This window comes from Musca autumnalis, unplaced genomic scaffold (genome assembly GCF_047663935.1).
Source record: "Musca autumnalis isolate F117 unplaced genomic scaffold, ASM4766393v1 scaffold_3, whole genome shotgun sequence".
In the NCBI taxonomy this organism is placed as follows: Eukaryota; Metazoa; Arthropoda; class Insecta; order Diptera; family Muscidae; genus Musca; species Musca autumnalis.
The window spans coordinates 218,546,776-218,564,685 of NW_027411866.1; the positions used below are offsets into that span (position 1 = coordinate 218,546,776).

At 35.8% G+C, this 17,910-nt stretch overlaps 1 protein-coding gene across 1 annotated transcript in view; it reads left to right on the forward strand.

Annotated features, from left to right (window-relative positions):
• The window catches only part of LOC141398983 (uncharacterized), a 438,842-nt gene extending 422,665 nt beyond the window's left edge, over positions 1-16,177 (forward strand). Inside the window, exon 8 of the mRNA XM_073976860.1 lies at positions 14,851-16,177. Within this exon, the coding sequence (XP_073832961.1) occupies positions 14,851-16,011 (1,161 nt within the window). The 3' untranslated portion in view covers positions 16,012-16,177. The remainder of the gene's footprint in view (positions 1-14,850) is intronic.
• The last annotated feature ends 1,733 nt before the right edge of the window (positions 16,178-17,910 follow it).

Below are 17,910 nucleotides of genomic sequence, written 5' to 3' on the forward strand. Positions count from 1 at the left end.
ACGTCGATAATTTATCTACAATTATACACCAACGTGGAGAATTTATCTACAATTATTCACCAACGTGGAGAATTAATCCACAATTATTCACCAACGTGGAGAATTTACCTACAATTATTCACCAACGTGGAGAATTTACCTACAATTATCCACCAACCTGGAGAATTTACCTACAATTATCCACCAACGTGGAGAATTTATTTACAATTATTCACAAACGTGAAGGATTTATCTACAATTATCCACAAAAGTGGAGAATTTATCTACAATTATCCACCAAAGTGGAGAATTTATCTACAATTATCTACGAAAGTGGAGAATTTATCTACAATTATCCACCAAAGTGGAGAATTTATCTATAATTATACACCAGCGTGGAGAATTTATCTATAATTATACACCAGCGTGGAGAATTAATACACAATTATTCACCAACGTGGATAATTTATCTATAATTATCCACCAAGCTGGAGAATTTACCTGCAATTTTCCTCAAACGTGGATAATTTATCTACAATTATCCACAAAAGTGGACAATTTTTCTATAATCAGCCACAAACGTGGATAATTTATCTACAATTATCCACCAAAGTGGAGAATTTGTATACAATTATCAACCAAAGTGGAGAATTTATCTACAATTATCCACCAAAGTGGAGAATTTGTATACAATTATCAACCAAAGTGGAGTATTTATCTACAATTATCCACAAACGTGGATAATTTATCTACTATTATCCGCAAACGTGGATAATTTATCTACAATTGTCCACAAACGTGGATGATTTATCTACAATTGTCCACAAACGTTGACAATTTATCTACAATTGTCCACAAACGTGGATAATTTATCTACAATTATCCACAAACGTGAATAATTTATCTACTATTATCCGCAAACGTGGATAATTTATCTACAATTATCCACAAACGTGGATAATTTATCTACAATTATCCACAAACGTGGATAATTTATATACAGTTATCCACAAAAGTTTATAATATATCTTCAATTATCCACAAACTTGCATTATTTATCTACAGTTATCCACAAACGTGGATAATGTATCTACTATTATTTGCAAACCTGGATAATTTATCTACAATTGTCCATAAACGTGGATAATTTATCTACAATTGTCCACAAATGTGGATAATTTATCTACAATTGTCTACAAACGTGGATAATTTATCTACAATTATCCACAAACGTGGATAATTTATCTACTATTATCCGCAAACGTGGATAATTTATCTACAATTATCCACAAACGTGTCTAATTTATTTACAATTATCCACAAACGTGGACAATTTATCTACTATTATCCGCAAACGTGGACAATTTATCTACTTTTATCAGCAAACGTGGATAATTTATCTACAAATGTGTGCAAACGAGGATAATTTATCTACAATTATCCACAAACGTGGATAATTTATCTACAATTGTCCGCAAACGTGTATAATTTATCTACAATTGTCCACAAATGTGAATAATCTATCTACAAATGTGTACAAACGTGGATAATTTATCTGCTATTATCCGCAAACGTGGATAATTTATCTACAATTATCCACAAACGTGAATAATTTATCTGCTATTATCCGCAAACGTGGATAATTTATCTACAATTATCCATAAACGTGTCTAATTTATTTACAATTATCCACAAACGTGGACAATTTATCTACTATTATCCGCAAACGTGGATAATTTATCTAAAAATGTGTACAAACGTGGATAATTTATCTACAAATGTGTACAAACGTGGATAATTTATCTACAATTGTCCACAAACGTGGATAATTTATCTACAATTGTCTACAAATGTGGATAATTTATCTACAATTGTCCACAAATGTGGATAATTTATCTACAATTGTCCACAAACGTGGATAATTTATCTACAATTATCCGCAAACGTGGATAATTTATCTGCAATTGTCCACAAACGTGGATAATTTATCTACAATTAATGTCCACAAACGTGGACAATTTATCTACTATTATCCGCAAACGTGGACAATTTATCTACTTTTATCAGCAAACGTGGATAATTTATCTACAAATGTGTGCAAACGAGGATAATTTATCTACAATTATCCACAAACGTGGATAATTTATCTACAATTGTCCGCAAACGTGTATAATTTATCTACAATTGTCCACAAATGTGGATAATCTATCTACAAATGTGTACTAACGTGGATAGTTTATCTGCTATTATCCGCAAACGTGGATAATTTATCTACAATTATCCACAAACGTGAATAATTTATCTGCTATTATCCGCAAACGTGGATAATTTATCTACAATTATCCATAAACGTGTCTAATTTATTTACAATTATCCACAAACGTGGACAATTTATCTACTATTATCCGCAAACGTGGATAATTTAACTACAAATGTGTACAAACGTGGATAATTTATCTACAAATGTGTACAAACGTGGATAATTTATCTACAATTGTCTACAAATGTGGATAATTTATCTACAATTGTCCACAAATGTGGATAATTTATCTACAATTGTCCACAAACGTGGATAGTTTATCTACAATTATCCGCAAACGTGGATAATTTATCTGCAATTGTCCACAAACGTGGATAATTTATCTACAATTATCCACAAACGTGGATAATTTTTCTACATTTATCCACAAACGTGGATAATTTTTCTACAATTATCCCAAACGTGGATAATTTATTTACAATTATCCACAAACGTGGATAATTTATATAAAAATGTCCACGCATGTGGATAATTTATCTACTATTATCCACAAACGAGGATAATTTATCAACAATTATCCACAAAAGTTTATACTTTATCTACAATTATCCACAAAAGTTTATCATTTATCTACAATTGTCCACAAACGTGGATAATTTATCTACACTTATCCACAAAAATTCATAATTATCTACAATTATCCACAAAAGTGGATAATTTATCTACAATTATCCACAAACTTGGATTGTTCATCTACAATCATCCGCAAACGTGGACAATTTATCTACAATTATCCACAAACGTGGATAATTTGCCGACAACTATCCACAATCTAGATAATACACAAACGTGGATAATTTAGATGCAAATATCCACAAACATGAATAATTTATCTTATCGTGTATAATTTGTCTACAATCATTCACCAACGTGGATAATTAGTCTACAATTATCCACGGTCTCAGTTATTCAACGACGTTAATAACTTATCTACAATTATCCATCAACGTGGATAATTTATATATAATTATAATATGTCTAAATTTATACACCAACATGGATAACTGATTTAAATTTATCCATCGATATGGATAATTTATTTACAATTATCCACATTCGTGAATAATTTATCTATTTTATTTATTTATTAACTTAAATAACTTATCTACAATTATCAACCAACGTGGACAATTTGTCTACAATTTTCCACCAATGGTGATAATTTGTCTACATTTATCCATCAAGGTGGATAATTTATTTACAAAGTGGATAATTTACTATAATTATCCACAAAAGTGGATAATTTATCTACAATTTTTCACAAACTTGGATAAATTTTCTACATTTATGCACCAAAGTTTATAATTAATAACTACGTCGATTATTTTTGTATAATTTATCTACAACTTTTTATCAACATGGAAAATTTATCTACAATTATCCACTTACTTGGGTAATTCATTTCTAGTGGTAAACACCAGTGAATTTATACCAAGCGATTAAGGTGGAAAGACAAACTGATTTATAAAGAATTTTGGCTATTTCATTATTTTTCCTAACAACAGTGCTACAAAATTGTTAGAATGGTCTTCAATTTCGACTTGGCTTTATAGGTATGAGCATAATTTTTTATGTTTACTCATACGTGATCCTCTACACGAATCATAGCCTAACCATAGCAACATGGACCTCATCAGCATACGTAATGGATCTCTTTTTAAGTACATTTAAGAGGGCGATGTTGGGTGTTGAACAAAAATCATTTTAAATTTCATTACATAATGTAGTTGTTGCTATTCCTTCCTCTTTTTGGCATTCAAAAACGAAATTACGAACAACATAAAATTGTTCAGTTCCAACATCATCAACTACGGTAAATGTTATAACAACAATAACAACACCAAAAACAACGACCATCCAGCAATAGTAGCAACAATAAACATGTGTGCGTAACCCATCGTCATTGGAGGAAAAGTGACAATTTTTACTGTTGGAAAATTACTGCAATAAAATTAACAATAATTACACATATGGGGATAGGAGTTAAACTGACACACACCCACTCACCCACCCATCCAATGTGTGTGTGTGTGTGCGTATGTGATCGGTGTTGTAGTTACCAGCATCCTGCTCATTTTGCGTTTGCAAATGCATCACTAAACGGAAATAGGCCCCTCAATGACACACATTGACTCATTTGAATGTCCTTATGGACAGGATAAACATATATTCGTACACAAAGATATGGCACATCCGCCGTCGACTCTTAATGTTCCATGTAATTCGGTACGTGTTTGTAATTGACAATGTTTTTCGTGTTCTTTTTATTTGACATTTTATTGCCGTAATTTGAACTGAGATTTAAGAATGATGATCAACATATTGAAAGCTTTTTGCATCAATGAGTTTAACTACATAATTTCGTTGGTTGGGGGTTCGACAATTTTGAGTTAATAGTGCATGTAGTTGGGGCAGAAAATTAAGTAATTGTATATTGAGGGGGAGGGTGAGAATGGTATTTTTGTAACACCAACATTTTATATGGTTCTTCGCAGGATTGGACGATAATAATCTGGACGATAAGAAGTAGGTTACATATCATTAACTCACAATTTATATTGTGTGGCACACTCTAATATGAGGCAATATAAGGCAAAATAATCTTAGAATAAAAAACTGCTTACACAATTTAGATCCTAGCTCTTATCCATAATGTTTAATAACAAGTGTTTAATGTCCGTGGCATTACCGTGCAAAATAACTCATACCCTTTAATAGGTCAACCCCAAATGTAAATTAAAAAAAATCAAAATGTCAGCTGCCTCAGAATTTTTATTATACCCTATACCACAATGTGGAAAAGGGTATTATAAGTTTGTTTTGGTAAAAATTCATGTAACACCGCGAAATATTCGTCGGAGACCCCCAATGTGGTATACCAATCTTCATATCTCGACGAGATAAAGCGATTTTGAGATGTGTGTCCGTCCGTCAGTCCGTCCGTCCGTCTGTCCATTATAAATTGTAAACACGCTCCAGGCCGCAATTATAGACCGATCGTCACGAAATTTTGTATGGAGGTCGGGTTTAGATCAGAATAGATCCCTATTCTTATTGGTGATGATCGTGAAATATTTAGCGGGTGAAATGGACCAAAAACATAATATTTATCAAATCTTCTAGCGGCTCTGTAGGTCTCAATAATGGTCCGATCAACGCGTTATTTTAAGTAAGGTAAGAATATATCACAAGGGAGTAGCTTGCAATTTGAGATGGCGATCGGATAATATTTAGAGGGTTAAATGGACCAAAACTTTTGTGTGAAAATTATGAAAATTTTTAATATACAGCTTATATCTTAATTCCTGGATGTGACATTCCGGACGAGTGAGATATACTTGAAAGTGGAACGCTTGACCTTTCAATTGATGCCAATTATGTTGGTGTACATGATCAGATAACAGAGTTACAGCCTAATATATTCCTTTATTTGTTTGTAGTGTAATAATAAACTCGCTAGAAGTCGCAATTATACATCAATAGTCACGAAAATTTGCACCGGGTAAGAGTATAGGTCGAAAAAAATGCCTACAATTTTGAATGATGATCTGATATTCTTTAGCGGGTGAAATGGACCACTACTTTTGTATGAAAAATATAAAAATTTTATTTTTGGTCGATATTAATTCCTTGAAGCCATATATATTTTGCAAAGTAGCCTACATATGGAAAAAAACTACTGACCTTTCCTCTGATGTAAATTGCGATAGTGTTTGCTAGATAACGGGCCTACTGCCTAATATATAATGGGTTCTGTGTAGAGAACCACATTTTTATCCCATGCTACATATTGTCTCTCCAAAAGTTTATGTAACACCACGAAATATTCGTCCTAGACCCCTTATTTGGTATACCAAAATTCATATCTCGACGAGATAAAGCGATTTAGCGATGTGTGTCCGTCCATTAAAAATTGTAAACAAGCTTAAGGCCGCAATTATGGACCGATTGTAACGAATTTTTTAAGGAGGTTGGGTTCGGGCCAGAATAGAAATGATTAGTTTTTGGTGATGATCGTGAAATGTTCAGGGGATGAAATAGACCAAAAACAAAATTTTAACCAATTTTTTAGCGGCTCTGTAAGTCAAATTAATAACCCGCAAAATTTTAAACAAAGTTTGAGTTTATGATGAAGAAGAAGTGTACAAACCAACGTTTGTGTGAATTAATTTTCCTTTCCTGCTACAAAAATGCCTTTGTCATGCTAGATAACTTTTTATACCCTCAGCCTTTAGGCTAAGGAGGGTATATACACTTTGATACGATGAAAATGTGCCTCATCGAAATAATGGTTTTAGACCCCAAGTATGTTTGGACGAAATGTGTTTCAGACATTTTGGAGTCGATCTAGCCATGTCTGTCCGTCTGTCTGTCTGTCCTGCTGGCTGGAGCTCACGATAACTCTCGAACGGATTAACCGATCCGGTGCAAATTTTGGCTTTCGTAATATTTTGCCCAAACTTAGTTTAAGTTCGAAGATGAGCTACATCGGTCCACTCCTTCCGATACCTCCCCCACAAAAGTTCGAAAATGTTCGGAAAGTTTGTGCGCACGATAAATCTTGAAGGGAGTGACCGATTTGGTCCATACTTTGTATAGCGTAATCTTTCTACCAGAGTAATATGAGGTTCCAATATGGTCTCAATAGGTCCACTCCTTTAGGTACCTCCCACACAAAATTTCGGAAAAGTTCAGTTTAGGGCCATCTCTCGAATCACTTTGATTTTAGTTTTAGCAACTTGTATTCACTGCCCTTCATACGACGGCACAAGTTTCATCAGGGGCAAGTCCATACTTCCTGAGAAAATAGCATGAAAGTTGCAAAAAACCCCTATGACACCTTGTGAGGTGGTTGGAGCGCAAGATAACTCTCAAACGGATCTGCCGATTCGGTCCAAAATATGGCCTTTGTAATATTTTGTCCAAACATAGTTTAAGTTTGAAGTTAAGCCATATCGGTCCACTCCTTCAGGTACCTTCTCCACAAAAGTTCAAAAATGTTCGAAAAAATTGTTCGTACGGTAACTCTTGAAGGGAGTGGCCGAATTGGTCTATACTTTACACATCCTAATATATCTACCAAATATAGATCAGGTTCAAATATGGACTATATTTGTCCATTCCATCCGGTACCTCCCACACAACATTTTCGGATAAGTTCGCTTTAAGACCTGATATCGAATCACTTTGAATTTTTTTGAAGCAACTTGCATTCGCTGCCTCATTTACGATGGTAAAAGTTTTTTAGGGGCAAGTCCATACTTCTTGAGCAAACATCCCGATGAGTGTAAGAACCCCTTATGGCACCATATGTTGTGGCTGGAGATCCACATCCATAATGGTCAATGTCGATCCATTCCTTTTAGTATCTCCTCCGCAAAACTTTTGATCTTTAATCCTAATCAACATTTTTGTCTGTTCAAACGGCCAACAATTTCTAAAACCCCCTAAATACGTACGTATTTTGGGAAAAAAATTGTTTCAATATACACAGGCTGAGGGTATATCTCTGTCGGCAAAGCCGATTGATATTTTTTTACTTGTTGGTTTTGGTTATAATTATTTTACATTACATCTCTGATATTTGATAATTAAATGTTCACAATCATTGGAAAGAAGTTCCGTGGAGAGCGATTGTCCAGAGATAGTGGTATAGGGTATCCCATGGTCGGCTCCGTCCGACTATAGACTTTTCTTACTTGTTTTTATATAGAATTGTCCATTTTTTCACTTGTCTTTTATAATTTCATTTGCTCAAACTTGTTGTTATTAAAATTATATACCTTAAGTCTTAAGTTTAATCACTCGCGATATTTTATTGAGTTTTCAAAAAAAAAAGTTTTTCACGCACCGCCAAAATTATTTACAATTAAGAAAATAAAGAAAAAATAAGAGAATGTTTTGTTGGGCTATCAGCTTTCAATATGAACAATGCTTCTTCTTATTAAGGTAAAAGTATCAATTGTTGAAAACATGTTGACAGAGTGTTGTCACTTTGTCACCATAATAGTAGATAAATTGGTGACATGTCGTCACATGACCCCATGCTTCTTACAGGGAAGTTATATCATTAGTCATCTCTTTAGAACAATATTTAGGGTCAAATTGTAATAGAAAACATCTTAAACGACTTTGCGCCAAAATCTTAAAAGTACCAATAAATCATATATGGCAGATGTTCAAGAATATAAATACAGTTAGTCAACGATATTATTGCAAACGATGAATTTTAAAAAAATTTTTGTAAATACCTGTTGATTTACCTGTTAATGACAACATCAAGCCAATAAATCCAGATATCGGTTGGAAATAACAAAAACAACGGGCCAAAAGGATAGGTACCCGGTTTTTGTGGTGTCAACTAAATAATTGCAAAATGAATTAATGTGCAGTAAAATTATGGGGTTTCCCCCGCGATTTTTTGCATTTAAGGATTTTTAAGACTTTTATGGTATGTGGACATGTAGATCCATAATTTTTGATCATAAATTAATTTTTGTGTGTGTAACATAGACGGTAAATTCAGAAAAAGAGAAAGTCAGGTAAACTGGTTCCGGAAAATATGCTACATTTGGTCTATTCCAATTGTAATAATGGTAAATCCGAAAGAGAAATCCCTAAAATTACCTCTCGTAAGCTGAGAAGTGTATACAACATTATATACCGCACCGAGAAAGAAGCCAGGCTCAAACTGAGGGCGTTACATGGCAGGTCCAAAATAGTAACCTCACGAATTGACTGTAGAATGATTAAAGAAATTAACGAAATAGCCCAAATCAGCGCCAGAAAATAGCTTTTTCTAATTAAAAATGATTTTGGAGTAAGTGTGTTACATGGCAAAGTCAGAAAAGTGCTACATAATAACAAGTACTCATCACGAGTGATGAGGTAAAAACCATTGCCCTCCCATCACTATATATAGAAACTATTCCGACTTGTTATAGACAACTTTTCACGCCATCTTTAGTATTGGGATTGCGTTATATTTTCTGATGAGACTAAAATTATGTTGTGGTATCACAATGAACCTCAAAAAGTATTGGGAAAAGCCTTGAAAGCCATGGAAAACAAAAATTTAATACATACCGTAAAGTTCGGAAAACTGTAGTTATGGTATGGGGTTGTATACCAAGCAATGACGTTGGTAAAATCCTGATTTTGGAAGAAACAATGACATAGGAGGTTTATTTAGATGTTTTAAGAAAAGGTTTAACGAAAAACGTCAAGAAATTTGGGCCTGTTGGCCCTGAAAATTCAAACAAATTGCAATATTAGTACTACCAAGACAACGACCCTAAGCATAAATCTTATTTATGTAGGACTTGGTTGTTATACAATTGTACCAAAGTCATTTACACGCCGTTCCAGTGTCTAGACATTAACCCCATCGAAAATTCATAGGTACACCTGAAGGAAAAAGTCGGGAATAGGTCGCCCACTACCCTGGGGGAGTAAATGAAATGCAATAAAGAAGAATGGCTAAAAAATACCATTGAAATATGACATTCCGAACCTTATTTATTAAATTCAGGTACATTTACAAGCTTTTTTGATGCCAAATGAGGGCATACGATATATTAGAACCAACTTTTCGAAAAATAACGCGAAATACTGAAAAATTGTGAATTTTGAAATTCTTTAGTTGACAGTGCAAATAATGAGTTGTACCCATTTTTGTTAATTTTAAGAAAATGTTTAGTGAAATTTATATACTTTTTATTTTATTATATTAATAAACATGTGTAAGAATTGCACTGTTAACAAAAATATTAATAATGATATTTATTTATTCCAATAAAATGATGTTTTATTAAAAATTTTGTAATAATTTTGGTTTTGCAATAATTAAGTTGACTAACTGTATCTATGCTGTCAAAACCGAATTCTTCCTGACTAATTACCAGTGGTTCTATAAAATGTCAGTTTCCCACGATTATCCTAAAAAGATTTTCTTCATATCAAAGAGTGTTGCCCGCTTATATTTTAAAAGTCAACGATATGGAACGTTCTGCTTATTGTTCGAATGGCGTGTCGATCATAGAACTAATCCGTTTATAACGATTTTTACCCGGCTGACCATTTTATACCCTCAGCATTTATGCTAACGAGGGTATATACACAAAATGCAAAATGTGCCTCATCGAAATAATGGTTTTGGGACCCCAGTATGTTTGGACGAAATGTGTTTCAGACAATTTGGAGTTGATTTAGCTATGTCCGTCCTTCTGTCTGTCGGGCTGGCTGGTGCGCACGATAACTCTCGAACGGATCAACCGAATCGGTCCAAAATTTGACTGTCGTAATATTTTGCCCAAACTTAGTTTAAGTTCGAAGATGGGTTATATCGGTCAACTCCTTCCGGTACCACCCCCACAAAAGTTCGAAAATGTTCGGAAAATTTGTGCGCCCTATAACTCTTGAAGGGATTAACCGATTTGGCCCATACTTTGTACATCGTGAAATTTCTACCAGACTTAGATTAGGTTCTAATATGGACTCAATCGGTCCACTCATTCGGGTACCTACCACACAAAATTTCGGAAAAGTTCAGTTTAGGACCTGCTCTCGAATCGCTTTGATTTTTATTGTAGCAACTTGTATTCACTGTCCCCCATACGACGGTATAAGTTTCATCAGGGGCAAGTCCATACTTCCTGAGAAAATAGCCTGAAAGTTGTAAAAAACCCCTATGACACCGTGTGAGGTTGTTGGAGCGCAAGATAACTCTCGATTCGGTCCAAAATTTGGCCTTAGTAATATTTTGTCCAAACATAGATTAAGTTCGAAGATAAGCCATATCGGTCCACTCCTTCAGGTGGCTTCCCCACAAAAGTTAAAAAATGTTCGGTAAATTGTTCGTACGGTAACTCTTGAAGAGAGTGGCCGAATTGGTCCATACTTTACACATCCTAATATATCTACCAGATATACATAGATCAGGTTCAAATATGGACTATATTTGTCCACTCCATCCGGTACCTCCCACACAAAATTTCGGATAAGTTCACTTTAAGACCTGATATGGAATCACTTTGATTTTTGTTAAAGCAACTGGCATTCGCTCCCCCAATTGCGATGGTAAATTTTTTTCAGAGGCAAGTCCATACATCTTGAGCAAACAGCCCGAAGGGTGTAAAAACCCCTATGGTACCATATGTAGTGGCTGGAGATCCATTCTTTTTAGTATCTCCTCCGCTATTGATCTTTAATCCTAATCAACATTTTTGTCAGTTCAAACGCCCAAAATTTTTAAAACCCCCTAAATACATGCGTTTTTTGGGAAAAAATTTTGTTAATATACACAGGCTGAGGGTATATCTCTGTCGGCAAAGCCTTTCGTTCTCAAGTGATGCAATAACCATAACCATGTCCGTCTGTCCGACTGTATGTTGAAATCAAAATACATTTTGCAATATTTATACCCTCAGCATTTATGCTAACGAGGGTATATACATACACTTTCATACGGGCAAAATGTGCCTCATCGAAATAATGGTTTTAGTCCCCAAGTATGTTTGGACGAAAACATTTTCAGACAATTTGGAGTTGATGTAGCCATGCCCGTCCATCTGTCTGGCTGGAGCGCACGATAACTCTCGAACGGAGCAACCGATTCGGTAAAACATTTGGCTTTCGTAATATTATGTCCAAAATTAGTTTTAGTTCGAAGATGGGTTATATCGGGCAACTCCTTGCGGTACCTCCCCCACAAAAGTTCGCGCACGATAACTCTTGAAGGGAGTAACCGATTTGGTCCATACTTTGCAAATCGTGAAATTTCTACCAGAATTAGGTGAGGTTCTAATATGGACTCAATCGGTCCACTCCTTCAATACCTTCCACACAAAATTTCGGAAGAGTTCAGTTTAGGACTTGCTCTTGAATAGCTTTTATTTTTGTTGTAACAACTTGTATTCACAGCTGACCATACGACGCGATAAGTTTCATCAGGGGCAACTCCATACTTCCTGAGAAAATAGCTTGAAAGGTACAAAAAACCCCTATGACACCTTGTGTAGTGGTTGGAGCGTAAGATAACTCTCGAACGGATCTGCCGTTTCGGTCCAAGATTTGGCTTTCGTTATATTTTGTCCAACCTTAGTTCAAGTTCGAAGATGGATTATATCGGGGCACTCCTTCCGGTACCTCCTCCACAAAAGTTCGAAAATGTTCTCTTGAAGGGAATGACCGGTTTGGTTCATAATTTACACATCCTAATATATATACCAGATATAGATCAGGTTCGATTATGGACTATATTTGCTCTCGCCTGTTGGTACATCCCACACAAAATTTCGGATAAGTTCACCATAAGACCTGCTCTCGAATCACTTTGATTTTGTTGAAGCAACTTGCATCCGCTGCCTCAGTTACTACGGTAAGAGTTTTTCCAGGGGAAAGTTCATACTTCTTGAGAAAACAGCCCGAAAGGTGTAAAAAACTCAAATCGCACCATATGTAGTGGTTGGAGAGCACGATATCTCTCGAACTGAACAGCCGATTGGATCCAAAATTTGGCCTTCGTCACATTTTGTCCAAACTTAGTTTCAGTTCGAAGATGAGCAATACCGGTCCACAACTTACGGTACTTCCCCCCATAATTAAAACCTGTAACTAAAATAGCATGCACGATATCTCTGTAACCAATTTGCTCCAAACTTTGGATCTCCTGATATTTTGCGCAAATTTATTTAAACTTCTAAAATGGTCCCTATTGAAGCTCTCCTTAGGGTACCTCCCTCACAAAAGTTCAACATTTGTGTCTAAGTTCAGTTTAGGGTCTGTTCGCAGATTCGAAGATCCTTTCAAAATGTGTATATAACGAAGCTATTCGTTGTGATCCTGTTTACAGCGATATTATGTTTTCCTTGGACAACTCCATGCTTCCTGGCATACTGGTCGAAAAGAAAAGATATGACTTCCAAAATAAGATCCACTTCCATAATGTACTACGTCGATCCATTCCTTCAAGTAACTCCTCCGCAACACTTTTAAACTTTAATCGACAAGTTCACATATACAAAAAGGGCCACAAAATTCTGAAAAGACCCACACACATTCGATCTGTCCGTAGATGAAAGTTTTACTTCACATTGGCTGAGCGGATATCTCTGTCGGCAAAGCCGACTGACACTCTTTTTACTTGTTCATATAGAGATTTGTAATTTCGTATAAACATTTACATTACTCCTAGGATGTTCTGCATTGGAAATGGGATATATTGGTCCAAGTTTTGATATAGCCCCCCCTAGAACGGTACCACCATATTTTTTTTTTTAATTTGAAGATTTTAGCTTCATTATCACACTGAAATGGCCGAAGTTTGGTACTTGGTATTCGTTGGTGGTATATATTTTTCCTCTAGAAATTTGTCGGTATAGGTCCACGCCTTCATATAGTCCCCATAGAAAGGTACCTCCCGATTTTCGGTATGTTGAAGGTTGTGGCCTCAATATTCCTCTGAAATGGCTGAATTTTGTTACTTAGACTTAGTTGGGGGTATTAAACACTCCCTCAGAAATATGTCGGTATAGGTCCGTCCACGCCTTCATATAGCGCCCATAGAAAGGTATCTCCAGAATTTCGGTATGTTGAAGGTTGTGTCCTCAATATTCCTCTGAATTGGCTGAATTTTGTTACTTAGCCTTCGTTGGGGGTATAAAACATTCCCCCAGAAATATGTCGGTACAGGTTCACGCCTTAATATAGCCCCCATACTTGTAGAATGGTACCTGTCGATTTTCGTCTGAGGCTGGTAACGTCAATATCCCACCGAAATTACTAAAATTTGTAATTTAGTCTTCCATGGGGTTATAAAATATTTTAGAAGAGAATTATCAGTATAGGTCCACGTCTTCCTGTATACCCCATAAAAGCGTAGCTCTTAATTTTTGGTATTTTGAAGGTTGTAGCCACCTTATCTTACCGAAATATCTTCTTTGAGTATAGAAACGTTCTGCCAGAAATTTGTCGTTATAGATCAACGTTTTGATATAGCCCCCTTAGAGAGGGACCTGAATTTCGGTATTTTGAAGGTTAAAGTTCTTTTAGACTACGCTGGATTTAGCAATTATCTGGTTTTATTTGACATATGTTGTATGAAAATGACAACTTAAATCCACTGGATATGCTAAATCCAGCATAGTCTAAATCAGGCATTAGCCACATTGTTGTAACGAAATTTGTGAAATTTTATATTTAGTCTTATTCATAAACGAAAGGAAACTAATTGTTCCCTTTTATTTCAATACAACTCGTGGTGAAGGTTATAACAGCCGGGCTGAACTTAAAGCCGTTCTTACTTGTTTCTTCATAGAATTGGAATTTGCAATCACCGCCAATGTATGCGAATGTGTCTTACCTACCATAGCTACAACTTCTTTAGTAATGAATACGTTTTTAATAAAACCAAAAGCGCCGCAGGGCAACAACCACAAATTTCTTGTAATAATGATAGCCACTAATTTTATGCACGTACATTAATTTAAGATTTGTCCATTTTATCTTATCTTCATGCTTTGTTGTTTCTTTTTTTCTTTCTCTTCTTGCAGATACGCGGCAAACGTTTAAATGGTTCGGCACATTCAGCAAAATTAACCAAACTTAGCCCAAATACACGTTACCACATTTGTGTTATCGGCACCGGTAATTGGCTATCGGAGCCTGTAGCAAATGCCTTACAAAGGATACATGTTAACGAGAGCTTCCTTATGACGCCACGTGATGAACCAGTGTATCCCTTTGTGTCTGCCTCATCTTCATCTTCGCCATCATCAGCGGAAACTGGAGGCTATACACCGTATCATTTATCGTATACGGGGGGTAGTTTGTTTAATACAAATGGCATGGCCTTTGGTGAACATCCATCGTTGGCCCAACCCCAACAACAGCAGGCCTTAATCGAAAACACTGTGGCCACAGACAATGCTCTACAAGAAGTTCTCAAAAATTCTCGCTTCTCCACCTGTACCGATGTACAAACGCTCGACTCCACACCAAGTGTTATCACCGATGAGAATGGCCTAGCCACTAATGGCTTCATTCATTCCATACTAACACGACGCCTCGGTCTTATTGTGGGTTGTTGCATGGGCATTATTGTTTTCATCGTTATGATATCCGTGCTAAGCTATGTGAAGCTGAAGAAACAACGCATTGAGAATGCCAAACGTCAAGCGGCCCTGCCACCCGATTACATGTCCTATCGTCATTTCTCAATACCTAATGAAGACCTGCTGAGAACCAGTGCGGCGGGTACGGTTATGTCAAGTGTGCCGAGTGGCATCAGTGCTCACATCAGTGGCACCAGTCTAAGTACTAGTGCAACAACAACAGCCACGGCCACAACACCTCTTGGAATTTTAAAAGTAACTGAAAGTCTGAATAGCAGTATGGGTGGAGGTGCAACAACAGCAACGTCTACCGGTAATGCGGTAATGTCTGGAGGCAATGGAACTTTAATTTCAGTCTCTCAGTCGGATAGTGGCCCAGTAGCGGCATCGGCGGCGGCGACAGTAGCAACATCGTCTGCGGCGGCCGGAACAAGTAACCATCATCACATGCCAACGCATCATCACAATCACCATAATCATCAGCAGCATACTTCCCAACAACACCAGCAACACTATCAGCAAGGAAATGGTAATGTCGTTGGCTATATGGCAGCCGGAGTAGTGCTAGGTGCAAATCATTTAAATAACGTCGCCTGTTAGTAGTCGTTAGTTATGGCCGATGGCTGGATGAAAATGAAGAAGTGAATCGTTGCCATGCCACACTAGGTGGATGGTGGAGGTAGGTGGTGTTTAAATGCTGATACCCCAGATTCAATTTAAAAAAGAAAAAAATAATAATAAACCAAACTAACAAGTAAGAAAAAAATAACATTGCAAAATAGTATAGAATATGAATATCTTTAGTTATTTTGTAAAAGTGTGTCTGTGTGCGTGCGTGTGATTCTGTGAGTTTATATACCCTTTGCATGTGGATTTGTGTGTGAAAGCGAGTGTCTACTTTATGGGTTTTTATTTTTATATATTTTTTATGCAGACAAACATGGGTTTTATAACAAAGAGGTTTTTTGAAATTTAAGCTTAACGGTAACAATTCTGCGCACAGTGGTTGAAATTATTATTTTCTTTCAAATTATTTTTAATTTAATAACCAAAATGACTTTTAATTTACATGAAAAAAAGAAAGAAAATACTAAACACCATCCCATTGTGCAAACACCACTAATGAAGAGATGTCTTAACGATAACTAGTACTGCCAACTATTTCATTTAGCCATTACCAGTTTTTTGGCTTATGCCATTTTTGTGGCTTATTTAAATGAGTTTTAAGCTCTTTTTAGTGTCTTCCTTTTGTTCCCTCGTTTTTTGTGCTGCTCGACATTTTGATGTTTGTTGTGGCTTCATTTATTCTTTCAATTTCATTTATCGTTATATTCCTTTCCAAGCTTACCTTAAGGCCAGCTCCTGTCATCAGTATTATCATCATCTGTAGCAGCGCCAGCAGATTCAGAGAGGCAGATTCGTTGGTATTTGCTTTCATTCTTCGTTCAACTTGTTTTTGTTTACTTTCAACAATTTGTAGTTTCCTTTAGGTTTGTCATTGGTCCATGTTGTTGTTCTTGTCGTTGTTGGCACATCTTAAGCTACTTCATTATACCCATTCATTCATTTATGTTCAAAAGGATAATACGAAGGATTTTCACTACCGTGTAATAATAATTGTAAATAAGTAGCAAAATGACAGGAAAGGGAATATAAAATAAATAATACGTAGAATGAAATTAAATCGTTTCTTCTTTTTGTTTTGCTACCCAAGTTTTGTTTAAGTTTAGTGGCCAGAGCAAATAACTTAAGTAAATTATTTTGTGGCTTCGAAAAATTGCATTCTGCAGCATTGTTCTCGAATGAATTATTTTTGTAAAGTTTCAATTTCAAAATTTAAGAGGATTATAATAAACTATTTTTTATCCTGAGGAGAAATTTTGAAGTGAAATTTTAATAAGAATAGGAAGCCCGAAAAAAATAATTGATATTGATTTTTTAAAACGTTTGTTCCATAGAACGAACTAAGAAAAGATCTCCAATTCTCTCTGTTTAGTGCTTCGCTTTCTGGAACACCGCGCCTTGTCATCTCTTCATCCACTTGTCTGCGCCATCTATTCTTTGGCCTGCCAATTCTGCGTGCACCGCCACGCGGCCCGAATTTATAGGCATTTTTAGCGGGTTAATAATCGCTCATTCTTATGATATGGCCAAGCCAACGCAATCGCTGCATCTCGACACGTTTAACTATTTCGATGTCGTTGTATAGCAGATACAGCTCGTGGTTCATACGACGTTGGTCCATAGATCTTTGGAAGAATTGTTCTCTTAAACACGCCAAGCACTGCCTTTTCTGCTTGTGCAAGTACCCAGGCTTCGTAACCATACATCAGCGCGGGTAGTATCAGTGTTTTGTAAAGCGTTATTTTGTTTGACGAGTTATGGCTTTGTTGTTAAAGTGCTTACTTAAGCTAAAGTAGCATCTGTTCGCCAATACAATTCTTCTTTTTATTTCACAATTGATGTCGTTTGTTGTATTTACAGTGGTGCCGAGGTATG